Source organism: Schistocerca americana, chromosome 6 (genome assembly GCF_021461395.2).
Source record: "Schistocerca americana isolate TAMUIC-IGC-003095 chromosome 6, iqSchAmer2.1, whole genome shotgun sequence".
NCBI classification, from domain to species: Eukaryota; Metazoa; Arthropoda; class Insecta; order Orthoptera; family Acrididae; genus Schistocerca; species Schistocerca americana.
In genome coordinates this window covers 28,313,249-28,328,809 of record NC_060124.1, presented here as the reverse complement: position 1 = coordinate 28,328,809, position 15,561 = coordinate 28,313,249, and the positions used below count along the sequence as shown (strand labels likewise).

At 38.8% G+C, this 15,561-nt stretch overlaps 1 protein-coding gene across 1 annotated transcript in view; it reads right to left on the bottom strand.

Moving 5' to 3' along the window:
• LOC124619703 (dynein axonemal heavy chain 2) overlaps nucleotides 1-15,561 on the bottom strand; it is a 1,014,172-nt gene that overhangs the window by 956,790 nt on the left and 41,821 nt on the right. The window contains 4 exon segments of the mRNA XM_047146260.1: nucleotides 3,217-3,341; nucleotides 5,771-5,884; nucleotides 8,154-8,299; nucleotides 13,551-13,561. Coding sequence (XP_047002216.1) covers nucleotides 3,217-3,341; nucleotides 5,771-5,884; nucleotides 8,154-8,299; nucleotides 13,551-13,561 — 396 coding nt within the window.

Sequence of the window (15,561 nt, the reverse complement as noted above, 5' to 3'; positions counted from 1 at the left end):
TTCTTGTGTGCAATCTGTAACCCTCAAGATATTTGATAAGAGTAGCTTTATTTAATAAGATTTGTTCCAGACACCTTTTCTCAATGTTCACTGAGGTGGACCTGTCAGTCAGTTCCAACCAACCATGTTCCAGCAATCTTCACAAAACTTAAATCTCTTATTCATGGATGGAGGCTGAAAAAGAGCATTAATTGGCCCCCAAGGTTCTTGAAGGATGTAAACAACTGTATTTTAAACTTTCTCTCTTCACAATTCCTTTCACAATAAAACAATCACATATGTAAGTGGGCTGAAGATCATCTTAAGCATATGTAGCTTGTGCAAAAGCAAGAAAGAAGTAAGTTTTACATAAGCCACTTCAATAGTCAATCGCCACAGCATCCATTATAGCCATGACCTTTCTTCTCCTTTCTCCTCATCTTCTAAGCACCTTCAAAGCCTGCCGCCAAGGAATAAGTGGCCCCACACTGCAGGTGGAGATGTTCACTCACCATTTCACACTGTAGAAGTGATAGATTCGAGCCGTTTTTCCATGCTCAGGTATTGTTAATATTATCTCCCACAGTGGAATGTCCCAACAATTACTCGCAGCTAAACATCGTGAGCATCTTTCATCGTCTCTGAAGTTTGGAAGTGGGACGTCATCCTAAAAATGTCATGCCACAATTATCTGTCTTTGGATGTCCCTGACGTTGCCTCAGATGTTGCAGCATATACAGGTCTGCCTGTACATCTCTTTTCCTTATGCTGTTCTTTAGCAAAACAGTATTCTTGCTTTTTGCTTCTTTCTTTACATTCCATAATCAGGAGTTAACATTGTTGTGTAAACCACTGATTTATTTGTAATGTTGGATCTGGAGAAAACATTTTCACTTTATCACTGACATTGACGACATCCTACATTTTTATTCTCACTTGAGATCTCTAAGAAGTAAACCACAGTTTGCATTTATTAAGTTTTGCTTTTACTGGCTGAGAACAACCATCAAGTTTTGCAAAAGCTTGTAGTTGAACATCCTATAACAACAAAACGCATTATATTTTGACAAAACCATTTCAACAGGTTGTTCATGGGAACAAGCTCAATTCATAACCAAAAAAAAATCGTTAATTTTGAACAATTGAGCATTTATCAACTTTTGAAAAAATTCTCCACAATTACTGCAGGGTATTGGATACTGCATTAATTATTCAGATAACAGTATCATCACAGGAGCAATGCACTCAGAACACTGCAGAAGCCTTGAATCCCTTTCAAAGTGGCCCTTGGAAAATCGTTTACTTTGTCAATTACACATGTGTCAGTTTCCTGTCAGTAGGCCTTTCGGTGCCTTAACGAGTGTTTCAAAACAGTGCAATACCTGATGATTTTTGGAAAAGCTCATTTGGCGAATTGTAATGCTTCAGAAATTGACAGCCTTTTTTGGAATAAGCTGATTGAGGATAAGGTAAGTTTCCCTCCTATGGCCATAAGAATGCATGAAAGTAATCACAGCATCGTGTTCTTTGTGTGAAATTTCACAGATGTTATGAATCCATCAGCTGTGATCATAAATGGAGACAACACACTGATATGGCTTCAAAGTTTAAACTCTGGATTATGGCTTATTCTCTACTGGGTCTGAAATTTTGGTACAAATGATAAACTTTCAAGTCACATTTGCTAATCTTTTTTTTATTTTAAGGCATTAAACCAGAGTGGTCATACTAGTGCCCAGTGTTTCACATGTGCCCTCATGCACATCATCAGAAGGAGGTCAGTCACAAGTACTTGCCAACTTATTAAGTCAGTTTTATTCAACATACTGTGCTCAGTTTTTTATCAGGCAAAACATATTTACCATAATTTTTTAGTTTATTTGCAACAATCAAAGAAACAGATCACAAACTCCCAGAAGCAGAGCTTTCTGTAACAATTATTACAGGAAATAATCCTGTCTGAACTGTGAGTAATTTTCATTTAAGACGAAATTTCTTGATCTCTCTTAGTGCACTTGATGCAACAAACACTATATCAAAAGTTCTTTAAGCCTGTGTACCTTATACCACCCAAACCATTGGAATAGAGTACCAACTCTCAGGATGTAGCTTAACTATCCTGTGAAAGTCATCACCTCAAAAATTATGAAAACTTTTGCATTCTACTCATAAATTTCGAAGGTATTGACTTATAGGGCTCCTAAAGGTTAAATACTGTACAATTAGAGCTAAGAATTTTTGGAATTACCCACAAAAAATCAAAATTTTGTCAGAATCTGAAACAGTAGATCACATGGCAAGGAAAAATCATAATATATTTAATGTCACGTTGCCAAATATTTTCTCTGCAAATGTGATAAATTAAAATGTGCATGAATAAGCTTTTGCTTTTTTCCTTTGATGTGCCATTGTAACAGTGTTATTGTCTTTGTTATTACATGAGGAATATCAGCACTGAAGACACAGGTAGATAAATTAATGATAAAATCTTGTAGAGTTCTGAATAATTGCAATAAAAATGTGCAGTGTTGCACAGTATATGTCAATGTGGGTGCAGTAATCTAACCCAAGTAACCTACCTAAAGCTAATCAGCTAGAGGTTCCATATAGGACAAAATTAATCTGATATTTCAGTGCTTCTAAGTATACTACCGTAACAAACAAATATTGAAATTTCTGGGTTGTTTGCACATTCCTCATCATATTTCACACCTCAATCCTTTGTTTGTAAGAGGGCAAAATTTACACTGACATTAATTCAAAGTAGCGTGTCTCCCTATGGACAGGCAACCGTTATGCTGAATAATTTAAGATCATATAAAGAAAAAATTTTACTAATATCTTATTTTAGTGCACTGATCTCCACACTGTCATGTGTAATATTACCAAGAGAGTCTTGTCACTTTCATTACGGTAAAGTAAAATCATGGTTATTTCTAGCTAAAATAGAAATGTTTGACAACACGTGGCTAGGTTAGTTACTGCAGTCAATTGTAGTGGAGGGGACGGTGCAAGCCCCAAAAGTATCATAATGCTACAATAAATAAGTATGAAACATGTTCTTGTAAATGTAACAAGGTGAATCAGTATAATTTCTATTAGATTTTTTTGTTATAATAACAACTAATCTGTTGTAAAAGTTATACAATTTTACTTAAACTGTTTACTTTTCTTCAGAGCTAGTTTCCCTATGATAAATATGTCTCCACAATAAAATAATAGAACAAAGAAAATTACCGTTATTTCCCCCATCACTGACATGAACTGACTGATGTAAGTACATTGAGAGGTCATTAATATCTCTATAGTATGCTTTACATTTTTGTTTTGAAGCTGGTAGTCCAATCCAAGAAGATTTTTGTCTGAAAAAGAATTATATTAGAGAATCAATTAAACTTCTTAAAATATCTTTAAAATCATCAAAGGGAAAATAGGGTGAAAGAATAAAGGCTGTATTCAGCAGACACTGAAATTACTGTGTTCACTATTCAAAAAGAGGAAACTGGGGCACCCAACAACACACAAATGAGCAGCTATGAGTAATTGCAGGAGAGCCAGAAACAATAAAAAAAATATTAATGCAACAACAAGAGTTCAAATGATGTATTTTGTAACTGAAGAAACAATACTGTGTAACTAACTACGTCAATTTGCTGCTTAAATGCAAAAGCATTTACAGCCACAGCACGTTGTTATTGCCTGTTATGTATCTCTTGCCAACAATGATATCACTGGGTAAATGACTTCATTTCCCAAGGACATAATAGACCACCTATAACAGAATCACCCATCACTCTATGTGGTGTATTGCTGTTTGACACAATCACACTCCACACTAGTGCCACTTATGTTACTTAAATTGATTCACATCCACTTTCAAATATAGGGTGTCTCACGAAAGATGCTCAGGAGGGATTCACGGATCACACAGCACAGCCACCGGCCACCGCCACCACATCCGCCAGTCAATGCTGCAGCAAACACTTGACAAATTTCAGCTGTCGAAATGGAAATGACTAGCCGAACCCTGTCTTCGAACTATTTGAGTGTGTGGGGACTGGTTGCATACACCTTGTCTTTTAACATTCCCCAAAGATAAAAATCACTTGGATTTAGATGTGGAGTCTAGTCAACAGCCCCATCATCAAAAACATTTCATACTTCTGACATAGAAGCATTGGCAATTTGTGGTATTGCACTGTCCTGCATTAGGTGTCAGTTCTCGAAAAAAAAAAAAAATGCAGTATATTGTTTACGTACCTGTCAGAAAGTATTGTTTTGTGGAAAAAGATTGGTCCAATACTTTGTCTTGTACTAATTGCACATCACACTCCTGTTTTCACATCAAGGTGAGGTTACTGATGTATTTCATGATGAGTTACGGAACTCTAAGATCGACTGTTCTGAGAATTTATGTACCCTGACAAATGTAAACATGCTTCATCACAAAAAAGCATCTCAGGATCAATTTCCCTATTGTGCACAGACTACGACAGCCAGTTGCAATAATGACATGGAGCAACAGTATCTGTCTGAGTTACTCAGTTGATGCACTACCATTATTTTGTATGGTTTTTCAGTTTGTGCACAGCTCTGTGAGCGGACGCTCTTGACACATCAGTGTGAAGTGCCAAACGGTGCAGACATTTTCTCGGACTTCTTTCTGAGGCCTCCCCTCTCTAGTCTAATTTATTTTCAACTAAAACACTAGGTTCTCCAGGCCATCATTTACAAGATCAAGTCTCTCGAAATTTTTCACTAATCTGCCTATTGTCAGATAATTGGGAACATTCACACTGGGAGATTTCTGTATGAATTCAAGTCGGCATTACATATAAGATTCTGTTTATGCATAGTTCAACACAAGAGACACTCGTTGGTTCTTCATGTGTACCATACTGAATGGAAACTCAAAACAAAACACCCGAACACTCAATCACACAGTATAAAAGACATGCGCACGATGTTTCTGTCTGAGGACTGGGACCAGGGATATACGGGCAGGGAAAGCCTTGCGCATTTGCAATAATGATGTCCAACAACAATATTTGAAATGATTAAACTTGACAAAAAAACTCTGAAGAAAACACCAGTACACTGAGTTGCACCATGTAGGGGGAATTCGCAAAGCACTGGTGTCCCAGAACAACGCTTAGCGACAATCGGCAGACACAGCGGCAAGAGCCGGTAAATGTGCCGCGTGACTCCAGGACCCCTCCCAGGGGTCTTTCATGTACATCTGGTATTTTCTAAGTTAGAATGTAAGGGTGATAAAACTTTTTGAGTTGTTATTATTTGCTGATATTCAATGATTTATAGATCAACCAATGTATATAAGAACTGTCCTCTAAGGCAGAGATGCGTATTCAGTGGCTTGTTATATGTCCTTTGTCATTAATGTTACACCTGCTACTATCTCTTGTTCACTTCTGTTAACTTTCATCTTTATCTGCTCCATATCTATAGTGCCACTCGCCCCCCCCCCCCCCCACCCCCCACCCCACCCCCAACCCCATACCCAACCCCAACTCCAACCCCAACCCCAACCCCAACCCCAACCCCAACCCCTTGGTGTTTGAAAGTTACGTTTTCCTATGCTAATGTTTCCTCTCTTCAATCTCTATGAGAGTTACTGAATAAATAATCTTTAATTTTAAAATTTCCAACATAGTTTGATTTCTTAAGTATCTCTGGTGGAAAGCCATAATTTTCATTGTTGGGTCACAGACTTCCTTATCTAACATTTTCCTTAATCAAATTTAGTAAACTGTAAATATAATTGAGTTCTTACATCGATATATCCAGAACTGGAATTCATCTTTTGGGCACAGTTGCTCAGTTGGAGAAACTTGATTTTGGTCACCCAAGGCAACACGTATCTGTCGGCTCCAGTGCATGACCACACCTGTTGGATAGAAACAATAGTCATCAGATCAGTGTCTCATTACAATGACAGCTATGTCCTATGTAACTAAACCCACTTCAAATATTTCTGCAGTAACAAGATAATTACATAATTTAGCAATATGGGATGCAGGTAACTAAGGAACTACATCCGCCGATAGAACAAAATTGTAAATGGCAGCAAAGATAGACACAAATAAAAAGTATTGAAAATATGGTTCATTCTGGTCATAACAAAAGATTCCTTTACTGGCAGAAACAATATATAAGTTTGAAACAACTTCTTGCTTGAAAAGCTAGCAGTTTTTTCCTTCCTTTCTGTGATCTTTTGTTTCTGCCGATCTCTACTACTACTAGATACATCATACTGTAGTTTCACTTTGGAGACAACTTTCCTGACAGACAACAAACTTGCCACGCTGTAAGCTTTTTGGAAGTTAGCAAACTGGAATATGGTAAAAAGCTGCAGCTACCTTTTAAATTGAACTTTCCATCAAGAAATATCATAACAAGCAAACCCCATTTGATTTGCGCTAGGTTTAATAAATACAAGGTTATTCACATGGACATCCACAGTAGTAGAAAACAACTGTGCGAGAACAACAAGACAACATGACAAATATCAGCGGATGGAGTATGTCTCCCAGATTCATTTCGTAATATGCAGTGCAGTGTAGCTGCAGAGCACACCACTAAGGAGCAGACATGTCAGAAAATAGGGTATAATAGGGAGAGACGTGCATCTTATGTCCTTGAATTCACTAAATTTGGGTCAATTTTGATGATAAAATGACAATTTTGTACCAAATAAAAAGCTCTGACACACAAAACAATCCATGGGTGGCACAATACATTCCATGAGACTTGCTGCTTAGGTGGTGCAAAGAAAACAGGCCAGCAAAGACTGATAGCAGAGAAGGTGGAGCTTGTGTGGTAATCATCTATCAAGAGCCCAAAGAAATTGATGACATGTGTGAGCAGAGAAATGCAGATACCACAGTCAACTGATGGTGCATCCTACACAAAAATCTGTGTGTAAAACCACACCAAACAAAGTTGATACGTGAGCTAACTACTCAGGAAAGTGAGGTTGTTCTGACTTTCGCAATGATTTGCAATAGCTACTGGAGGTAGACAGTTTTTCACTGACTTTAGTTTTCAGTGTGCGGAGAGGTGAAACATCATAACATGCTTGATTGGGCACAGAACTTCCAATGAGATTGCAGAACACATTCTTGATTCTTATAAGAGTAATGTCTTTTGCTGTGAATGGTTTTTAGTACCTGGACGTGCTGCAGCAATGAGCTATGCCACGATTACAGAAACACAATGGAGACTTCATTTTGCACAAAGCCTGTGCTCCATCACACTTTCTTTCAGACATTTGTGATTACCTCGATGCCAAACTGCCTCAGGATTGGATCTGACGTGCTTTCCAGCATGACACTTTTCATCTTCAGTGCCCCCCGAATGGTAACCTGACTTAACTCCATATCCTGCCTCCACTGCTGCATAATTTGGCACTAACATTTGCTGCATCACAAGATGTTCTGTCTATATTGATCTGTGTTATTTTCTGCATGTGTTGCAGTTATCACACAGTTGTCTTATGGAACACTGGGCTGTCCAGGTTGGCCGAGCAGTTCTATGCGCTACAGTCTGGAACCGCGCGACCGCTACAGTCGCAGGTTTGAATCCTGCCTCGGGCATGAATGTGTGTGATGTCCTTAGATTAGTTAGGTTTAAGTAGTTCTAAGTTCTAGGGGACTGATGACCTCAGAAGTTAGTTAAGTCCCATAGTGCTCAGAGCCATTTGAACCATTTGGAACACTGGAGGTATTTATGAACAATTCTATATGTAGAGAATCCTATACATAGAGAATCCTATACATAGAGAATCTCTTCCAGACATTACCTAAGCATGTGAAAAGTTACATTCATCATGTGTAAAGAAATTTTTCCCTTTCTGATACCTGTATGAGACACAATTACCTAATTTTGAAATCTGCCTTAAAATTAAATAACAGCACATATTATAATCAACATATGTTACACATCTGTTGTAACAACATTTACCCTTTAATGTTTCCAATAACTATGCACAGTTTCACCTGGAAAGCAATTTATCAACTTCCTGTTCTTTGCAGGTATCATCAAAATTATAAATGCAATCTATTATTTGTGTATGCATTGTGACTTTCAGCTGTGCTGTAATGTATCTCTCAATTAATTATACAACAGTATTTTATTAAATAACTCATAACTCTTACCTTCTAACCTCTTAATTAGTTCTTTATCCTTGCTGGCTGTCTCCACGTCAATATCAGATCCTTCAGTTGGTATGTAAATGACTGTGAGGCCCATCATTTTATAGTGCAATTCAGTCAAATCAGCAAGAAAAGCATGCAAGTGAGAGCTGAGGTCATTTTTGACACATGAGCACTATTAAGGAAATTTTCTGGAATGTATGAAGAACAAGAGGCAGCAACATTCATTACTGAAATAAACTGAAATTACGATTTTTCTCCATCAGAAAGCTTTTCAGTAGTTTCAGTTCTATTGCACCTTCAACAGACACGATAATACAAACCATCCACCTCAAAAACAGATAAAAAATATAATGCTCGATAATACCAGAATAAATATTGTTTAGCAAACATGAGTTTCTACAACCGCAGAAAATTTCAATGAAACGATGACAATACTGTTTCCTATATATGTGTCTTTTTCAGTATTCATAACTGCATAAGCAGAAAACATTACAAAGAAACTTACTGCGACCACACTGTGACTGATGTGCATGTGGGATCTGTGCCGCCAAACAGCTAATCCAGGGCACAGTCTCAGTTGCAGATTGCCTATCTATGGCTTCCAGAGACAACAAAACTTTGATTTTCAGTATTTTATACAGTTATTCACAGAATTTAAATTTAAAATGCTATCATAGTCTACTCAATAAGAACTATAGTATTATGTTAGAGGTTTGATACAATTATTAGAATAAATGAGCACAAGTTATGCATAAGTTACATAAATTACATAGCTTTGTGATATCACAGTGTTCCCATTGTTTATTATTTACAGAGTTCTACCAGTAATTTTATTCGTTTTTTACAGCTGGTCACATCGTGACAGTCACAGGGTTGGTCACACAATTCACACACATAGTCGCTGCCACGGTCGTGGAAAATCTTGTTCTTATATATTTTGTGGTGGTATCCATGCACTGCTAATGAATTCACCAGGTGTCGGAGTTCTTGTTTTGTGTTGGTCCAGGATCTGTTTGTCATGGCTTCTGTTGCATAAAAGTCAGCCAAATTTCCCTTCTCTTCTTCTCTCTTTCATGTAGGAGTTTATTCGAGTTGTCGGTAGATGTGAGCCTCATACGCAGTTCCTCTATGAAAAAGGGTTTCCTGGCGAGTTCATATACTAGCCTCGACTCTTTGTTTTGAAACACCTAGGGTGGCTTTCAAGAAGTGTGATTTAACTGCTTCCAGAGTCCTTAGGATTTTTAGACTCAACTTTTCCCAAATGATATCTACTCCATAGATTGTGATGGGAACTATTTTTGCGGCAAACAAGGCCATGAGGCCATGGCTGTTTTCAGTGACAGTCTGGATATTGCCTTGATGTCAAACACGGCTTTTGTGGCAGCTGCTGATCATGATTTTACATGTATTCAGAATGATCTGGCAGTGGTTTACAGAGTCAGTCCCAGATATTTGAAGCTATTGATTGTCATAAGAGGTCCCGTCCCAAGGTATATTCTGTCCTCCACAGCTTCCCGATCTCCACTGCAGAATGTCATCTTTACAGTTTTTCCCGTGTCAATTTCCATTTTCAAGCAGACATGTCTGCTTGTGTCTGTATATGTGCGGATGGATATGTGTATGTGTGCGAGTGTATACGTGTCCCTTTTTCCCCCTAAGGTAAGTCTTTCCGCTCCCGGGATTGGAATGACTCCTTACCCTCTCCCTTAAAACCCACATCCTTTCGTCTTTCCCTCTCCTTCCCTCTTTCCTGATGAGGCAACAGTTCGATGCGAAAGCTTGAATTTCATGTGTATGTTTGTGTTTGTTTGTGTGTCTATCGACCTGCCAGCACTTTCGTTCGGTAAGTCAAATCATCTGTGTTTTTAGATATATTTTTCCCACGTGGAATGTTTCCCTCTATTATATTTATACATAGGTTTTGACATTCTCCATTTCTTATCATCTGAACAACATAGTATGTGGCAATACAGAAAAGTAAAGGGCTTAGTGGGTCCCCCTACAATACGCCGTTGGTCTGTGTTATCGTTTTCGAAGTGCTTATGTCATCTGTGATCTGAATGAAGTTGTCAGTCAGCATGTTGTGGATCAACATCGTAAGTTTAATAAAATTAAGTCAAGTATTACAGTTAGAGACTGTGTGTATGTCTTGAGTCAGCATAACTGACAGTGCACAGATTACCTAGACTATATTCAACCTGTATTTGAGAAAGAGAGAACTTAGTGACTTCCAACACGCTTCACATGAAATTTCAAATCTCTACAAAACCTTTTCTCACCGACACCCCCCAAAAATGAAATTGTTTAACACTTATTACATTTTTGCTGTTCATGCAGTAAAAATTCAGCATCTGGCACAATGTTTTAATTTATTACTTCTTTACTGTTAATTCTATTTGTAACACATTTTGCACACATAATCCATATATACCACTGACTGCCCCTGCAAATTATATCATTGTTTGACACACAGTTTGGGTGGTATGATGTTTCATGTTTGGGAGTTTGATTCTTAAAGAAATGGGGGAATGTCTTTAATTAATGAATATGAGTGTATCAAATAAAAATTTGATGGAGAATTCTGAAAAGCTATTGCTACCAATCACAGACCTTCAGGAGGTGAAATGTGCGGTACTGCTGAAAGACACACAAAATAGTAACAGAGAGACACTTCACAGCTTTCAAATTTGATAGTTCCTTTCTTGGGGAGGAGAGAGGAAGGTTGGGGAAGATTAAATGGAAGGACAGGGCACTCGGACTCAAGAATGAGAGGGATTCACCTGTAGCGAGGGCAAGTATGGACGAACATAAAGAGGGAGGTGTCACAGAGAGTAGGCCAGAGATTCAGAGGTGGTAAGCATTGTGACAGTTCAGGACAGAGGGTTGGGGAGAGGGAATGGGGTTGTCGGAATGGAATGATGTCTCCCACATCTGGAGTTCAAGTAAACCAGAATCAGTCAGATAGTTTGAGTGTTGTAGCAAGCAGGCAGGTCCCTTGAGTCCTGCAGTAGACCATGTGGGTTCTTGGTGTGCCCAAGGTGGACAGTTCTTCCATGCTCATTCATGCCCAGACCCAGTTTAAAGGTGGTCCTGCCTAAACAAAAATCTTTGTAGTGGATAAAAGTTACTTGATAAACAACACGTGTGGTTGGGCAATTGTTGTGCCTTCGATACCATATGATTTACCTGTGGCTGGGCTGAATCAAATGTATATAAGACAGAATGAACAGGAACATCCATGTAAATGGCAGCTGTTGTCACAGTATTAAATAACCATCCGAGAAAAATGTAATTTTCCATGTTTTATTTATTATCAGAAACCTATGCGAGTACAGTATTCTTATGCCAATAGTATGTTCCTTTAGCTTAATAATGCAAATGTGAAATAGCTCAGTGTCCCATTAACAAAACTGTCCCTAACCACGTTCATACATAGGACCAGTGGCATATGGGGGGGGGGGGGGGGGGGCGCGGCAGGAGTCTATCATGCTCTACTTGCAGAGGGGTGCCAAATGCTCTACACATCAAGCAAAATTTTTCAGAAATTATAGTATTATTAGAGTAAATTTTATGGGGCACCAAGAAAATGTAGTGTTGTACCCCGAGTGCCAAGGTGAGCAGGGGGTAGTGATGGGGGGACCACCAATAAAGTGTCATACCCCAGGCACCAGATATGTTTGCTACATCACTGCATAGGCCTCCAGTTTTTTTAAAAAAAGCGAGAAAGGGAAGATAAACAACTGTCATATACATCGCTCCATTTCCACACCACAACAACTGCACTGTTTTCCGCATCCCCCAAACATGATTTATATACACTGCGCTGCTAGTGTTGCCATGTGCCATCTGTAAGTAGTTGTTACATGCTGACAATGAACACAAGCTGTGGTCACATTACTGTGAATGGACTGTGTATGGGGGATGCAGTAACAGCTGCATATATCTTCCACAGGAGAGATACACGAAAAAAACCATACCAAGAATATTTAAGAGGCTTCCAACCCAAACCTTTTCAAAGTATACCTGTCTGTGAGACTTCTGAGTTTTTAAAATACCTCTTCTTGCTTATGAAAAATCAAAACACATTCACAGGACTTGGTGGCCTAAAATGTGTTTAACAATGCAAAATGCTGGATGGTGATCAAAATTCTCAGGAAAATGGATGCAAGCTATAGGGAATACTGGTTGATATATAACATGCACAGGAATGAAGAGGAAAAAATAGAAATACATGACCAATAATGAAGTGTTCATATTAGAAGTGGTATAAGGAAGGATTTTAGTCTTTTGCCAGTACTGTTCAATCTACACACCTGAAAACTAGAGACGGAAATAAAAAGAAAGATTCAGAAGTGGGATTAAAATTCAAGATGAAAGGATAGAATGATAAGATTTGCTACTGAAATTGCAATTGGCAGAGAAAGTGAGGAGGAACTGGAGGACATGTTGAATGGAATGAGGAGTCTCATGACCACACACTGTGGATTCAAAGATTCAAAGATTTGGGACTAAAAAGTAGGAGGTTAGGACTTCTGCAACCACAAAAGAAAAATAAGGCATGACAGAGGGCATTCCCACCCAAAAGAAGTCTACTAGTATCTAACACTTGCCTAAAACTGATAAAGAAATTTCTGATAATATACGTTTGAATTACAGCATTGTAAGGCAGTGAATCACACACTGTGGGAAAATCAGAAAAGAAAAGAATTGAAGTATTTGAGATGCAGTGTTGTAGGAGGATGTTAAAAATTAGGTGGACTAATAAGAAACGAGATGGTTTTCCACAGAATCAATGAAGAGAAGCATGCGGAAAATATTCAGAAGAAGACGGGATAGGATGTGTTAAGACATCAAGGAATATTTTCCATGGTAGTAGATTGTAAAAATTGCAAGGGAAGAAAGAGGTTGGAATACATCTAATAAAGAGTCGAAGGCATAAAGTGCAAGAGCAGCTCCAAAATGAAAAGGCTGCCACAGAGTAGGGATTCACCACAGGCCACATTAAATCAGTCAGAAGACTGATTTGAGGTGGAAAAAAACTGTTATATGCACTGAAATCTCTACAGAGGAGGGGTGATGTGGAGAGGTATGTGATTAGACAGTAGAGTGCCTTGCTGACTAAACCTACATTAGGAGGGCAGATAAGGAAACAGTATTGCCCCATCCCGCACATGTACCACAGCAGCAACTGCTTGTATTCCAGAAAATACGTTATGCACACTGAACTATCTACAAAGGAGAGGCGATATGGAGAGCTATGTGATCAGACAGTAAAGCGCCTTGCTTACTAACTTACATTATGAGGGCAGATACATAAATGTATTGCTCTCTCTGGCACAAGCACTGCTACAGCAACTGCTTATAATAAAGGAGAGAATAGGAATATTTGTCATTAACTAAAACTCCCACTACACCTTTAACTCTAACACCATTGAGTATCCTTCCTGTGGAAGCTATAATCCAGTACCACAGAGGTGTCAAGACCCTTTAAACTGTGTTTCTTGCAGGCATAGGCACAGGTATCTACAATGTGCCAAGCATCTCATTTCCACCAAATCCACTACAAAGCCATTAATATTCTGGTACAGTACATAATCCATGTTAAGAGTGCGGGTTTTTTACTGTCCCCTTTTGTTTCTATCACATTGGGTAGTAAGCGAGGGGTTGGAAAACTTCATCGTCATTAAGAACAACAAAGCATGGGAAACAGTGTTCTTTTCTTTCTCTTACTACCTTCCACTTGATATTTTCCTTTTATCAGAGATGATGGACCCACAGTATTGCATGTTGTACTACCAGATTTACCTTTATTGGTTTTCTGAGATAAGGCATTTTCTTACAAAAGATGAGATGCGAATCTGCCGAAAGACAAAGGCTTTGGCAGTGGTCTGTTTATGCAGCTGGACTTTTAGGTACATGTGTTCCTGACAGCATCACTTTTTGTCTTTGGGTGGATACATAACCTCCATTTCACTGTCATGGCAAAATAATTTGTGAAGTTAGGTAGTTGTAATACTTTGTACTGCTTCCACACTCTGTCATATAGTAAATATTTCCTGAACTTCATGTTAATCTGGACAAAACAGTGGCATTTTAAATGTCATACAGTCATATTCTAAGGTGAATAATGATCGTTGTAAAGTATTCTGGAAGAGCTGGTGAATTGAACATAACACAAATTTACATGTCTTCATTAACACATTTTATATTATTTCTTAGTATATGGATGATGACAATGATTCCTGCTGTCTCCTATTCTTTCTTCATTTGATTGGTATCTGTGTCTATTAGGTCTGCAGGAAACAATTAAGACTAGTGTGTAGCTGTGTCACAAACCCATCAAGGTATTTTGCACTTAGAAGCTTGGTTACCCAACATGAGATTGTAATCTCCATCAGAGGAATTTTGCTTCTCAATCATTTGATGTTTTTAAGTATTCCAAAAATTCTTATACAAAGAACCTCCTTCACAGTTCCTAACCAAAACAGGTTCCCAGCAGAAATTTGTATTCTGTTACAATTATATTGTTTAATAATACACACATCAAAAAAAGTTTTGCATCACCTCGGTTCCGGAACATGTACAGAAAATTGGAATAGAGATCAATATAAACATCATTTCTGCCCTTTTTATTGCTCATGAAAACCACACATTGCATGTTGTACCACAATACAGCGAGACCTTTAGAGGTGGTGGTCCAGACTGCTGTACACACTGGTGCCTCTAATACCCAGTAGCATGCCCTCTTGCATTGATGCATGCCTGTATTCATCGTGGCAAACTATCCACGTTCATCAACGCACTGTTGGTCCAGATTACCCCACTCCTCAACGGCGATTGGGCATAGATCTCTCAGAGTGGTTGGTGGGTCATGTCGTCCATAAAAAGCCCTTTTCAATCTATTCCAGGCATGTTCAATAGGGTTCATGTCTGGATAACACACTGGCCACTCTAGTCGAGCAATGTCGTTATCCTGAAGGAAGTCATTCACAAGATGTGCAGAACGGTGGGCATGAATTGTCGTCCAGAAGACGAATGCCTCGGCAATATGCTGCCGATATGGTTGCACTATCAGTCAGAGGATGGCATTCACGTATCGTACATCCTTTACGGCACCTCCCATGACCACCAGCAGCATACATGGCCCCACATAATACCACCCCAAAAAAGCAGGATATCTCCACCTTGATGCACTCTCTCGACAGTGTGTCTAAGATGTTCAGCCTGACTGGGTTGCATCCAAACACGTCTCCGATGATTGTCTGGTTGAAGGCATATACGACACTCATCGGTGAAGAGAACGTGATGCTAATCCTGAGCAGTCCATTCGGCATGTTGCTGGGCTCATCTGTACCACGCTGCATGGTGTCATGGTTGCAAAGAAGGGCCTCACCATGGACATCGGGAA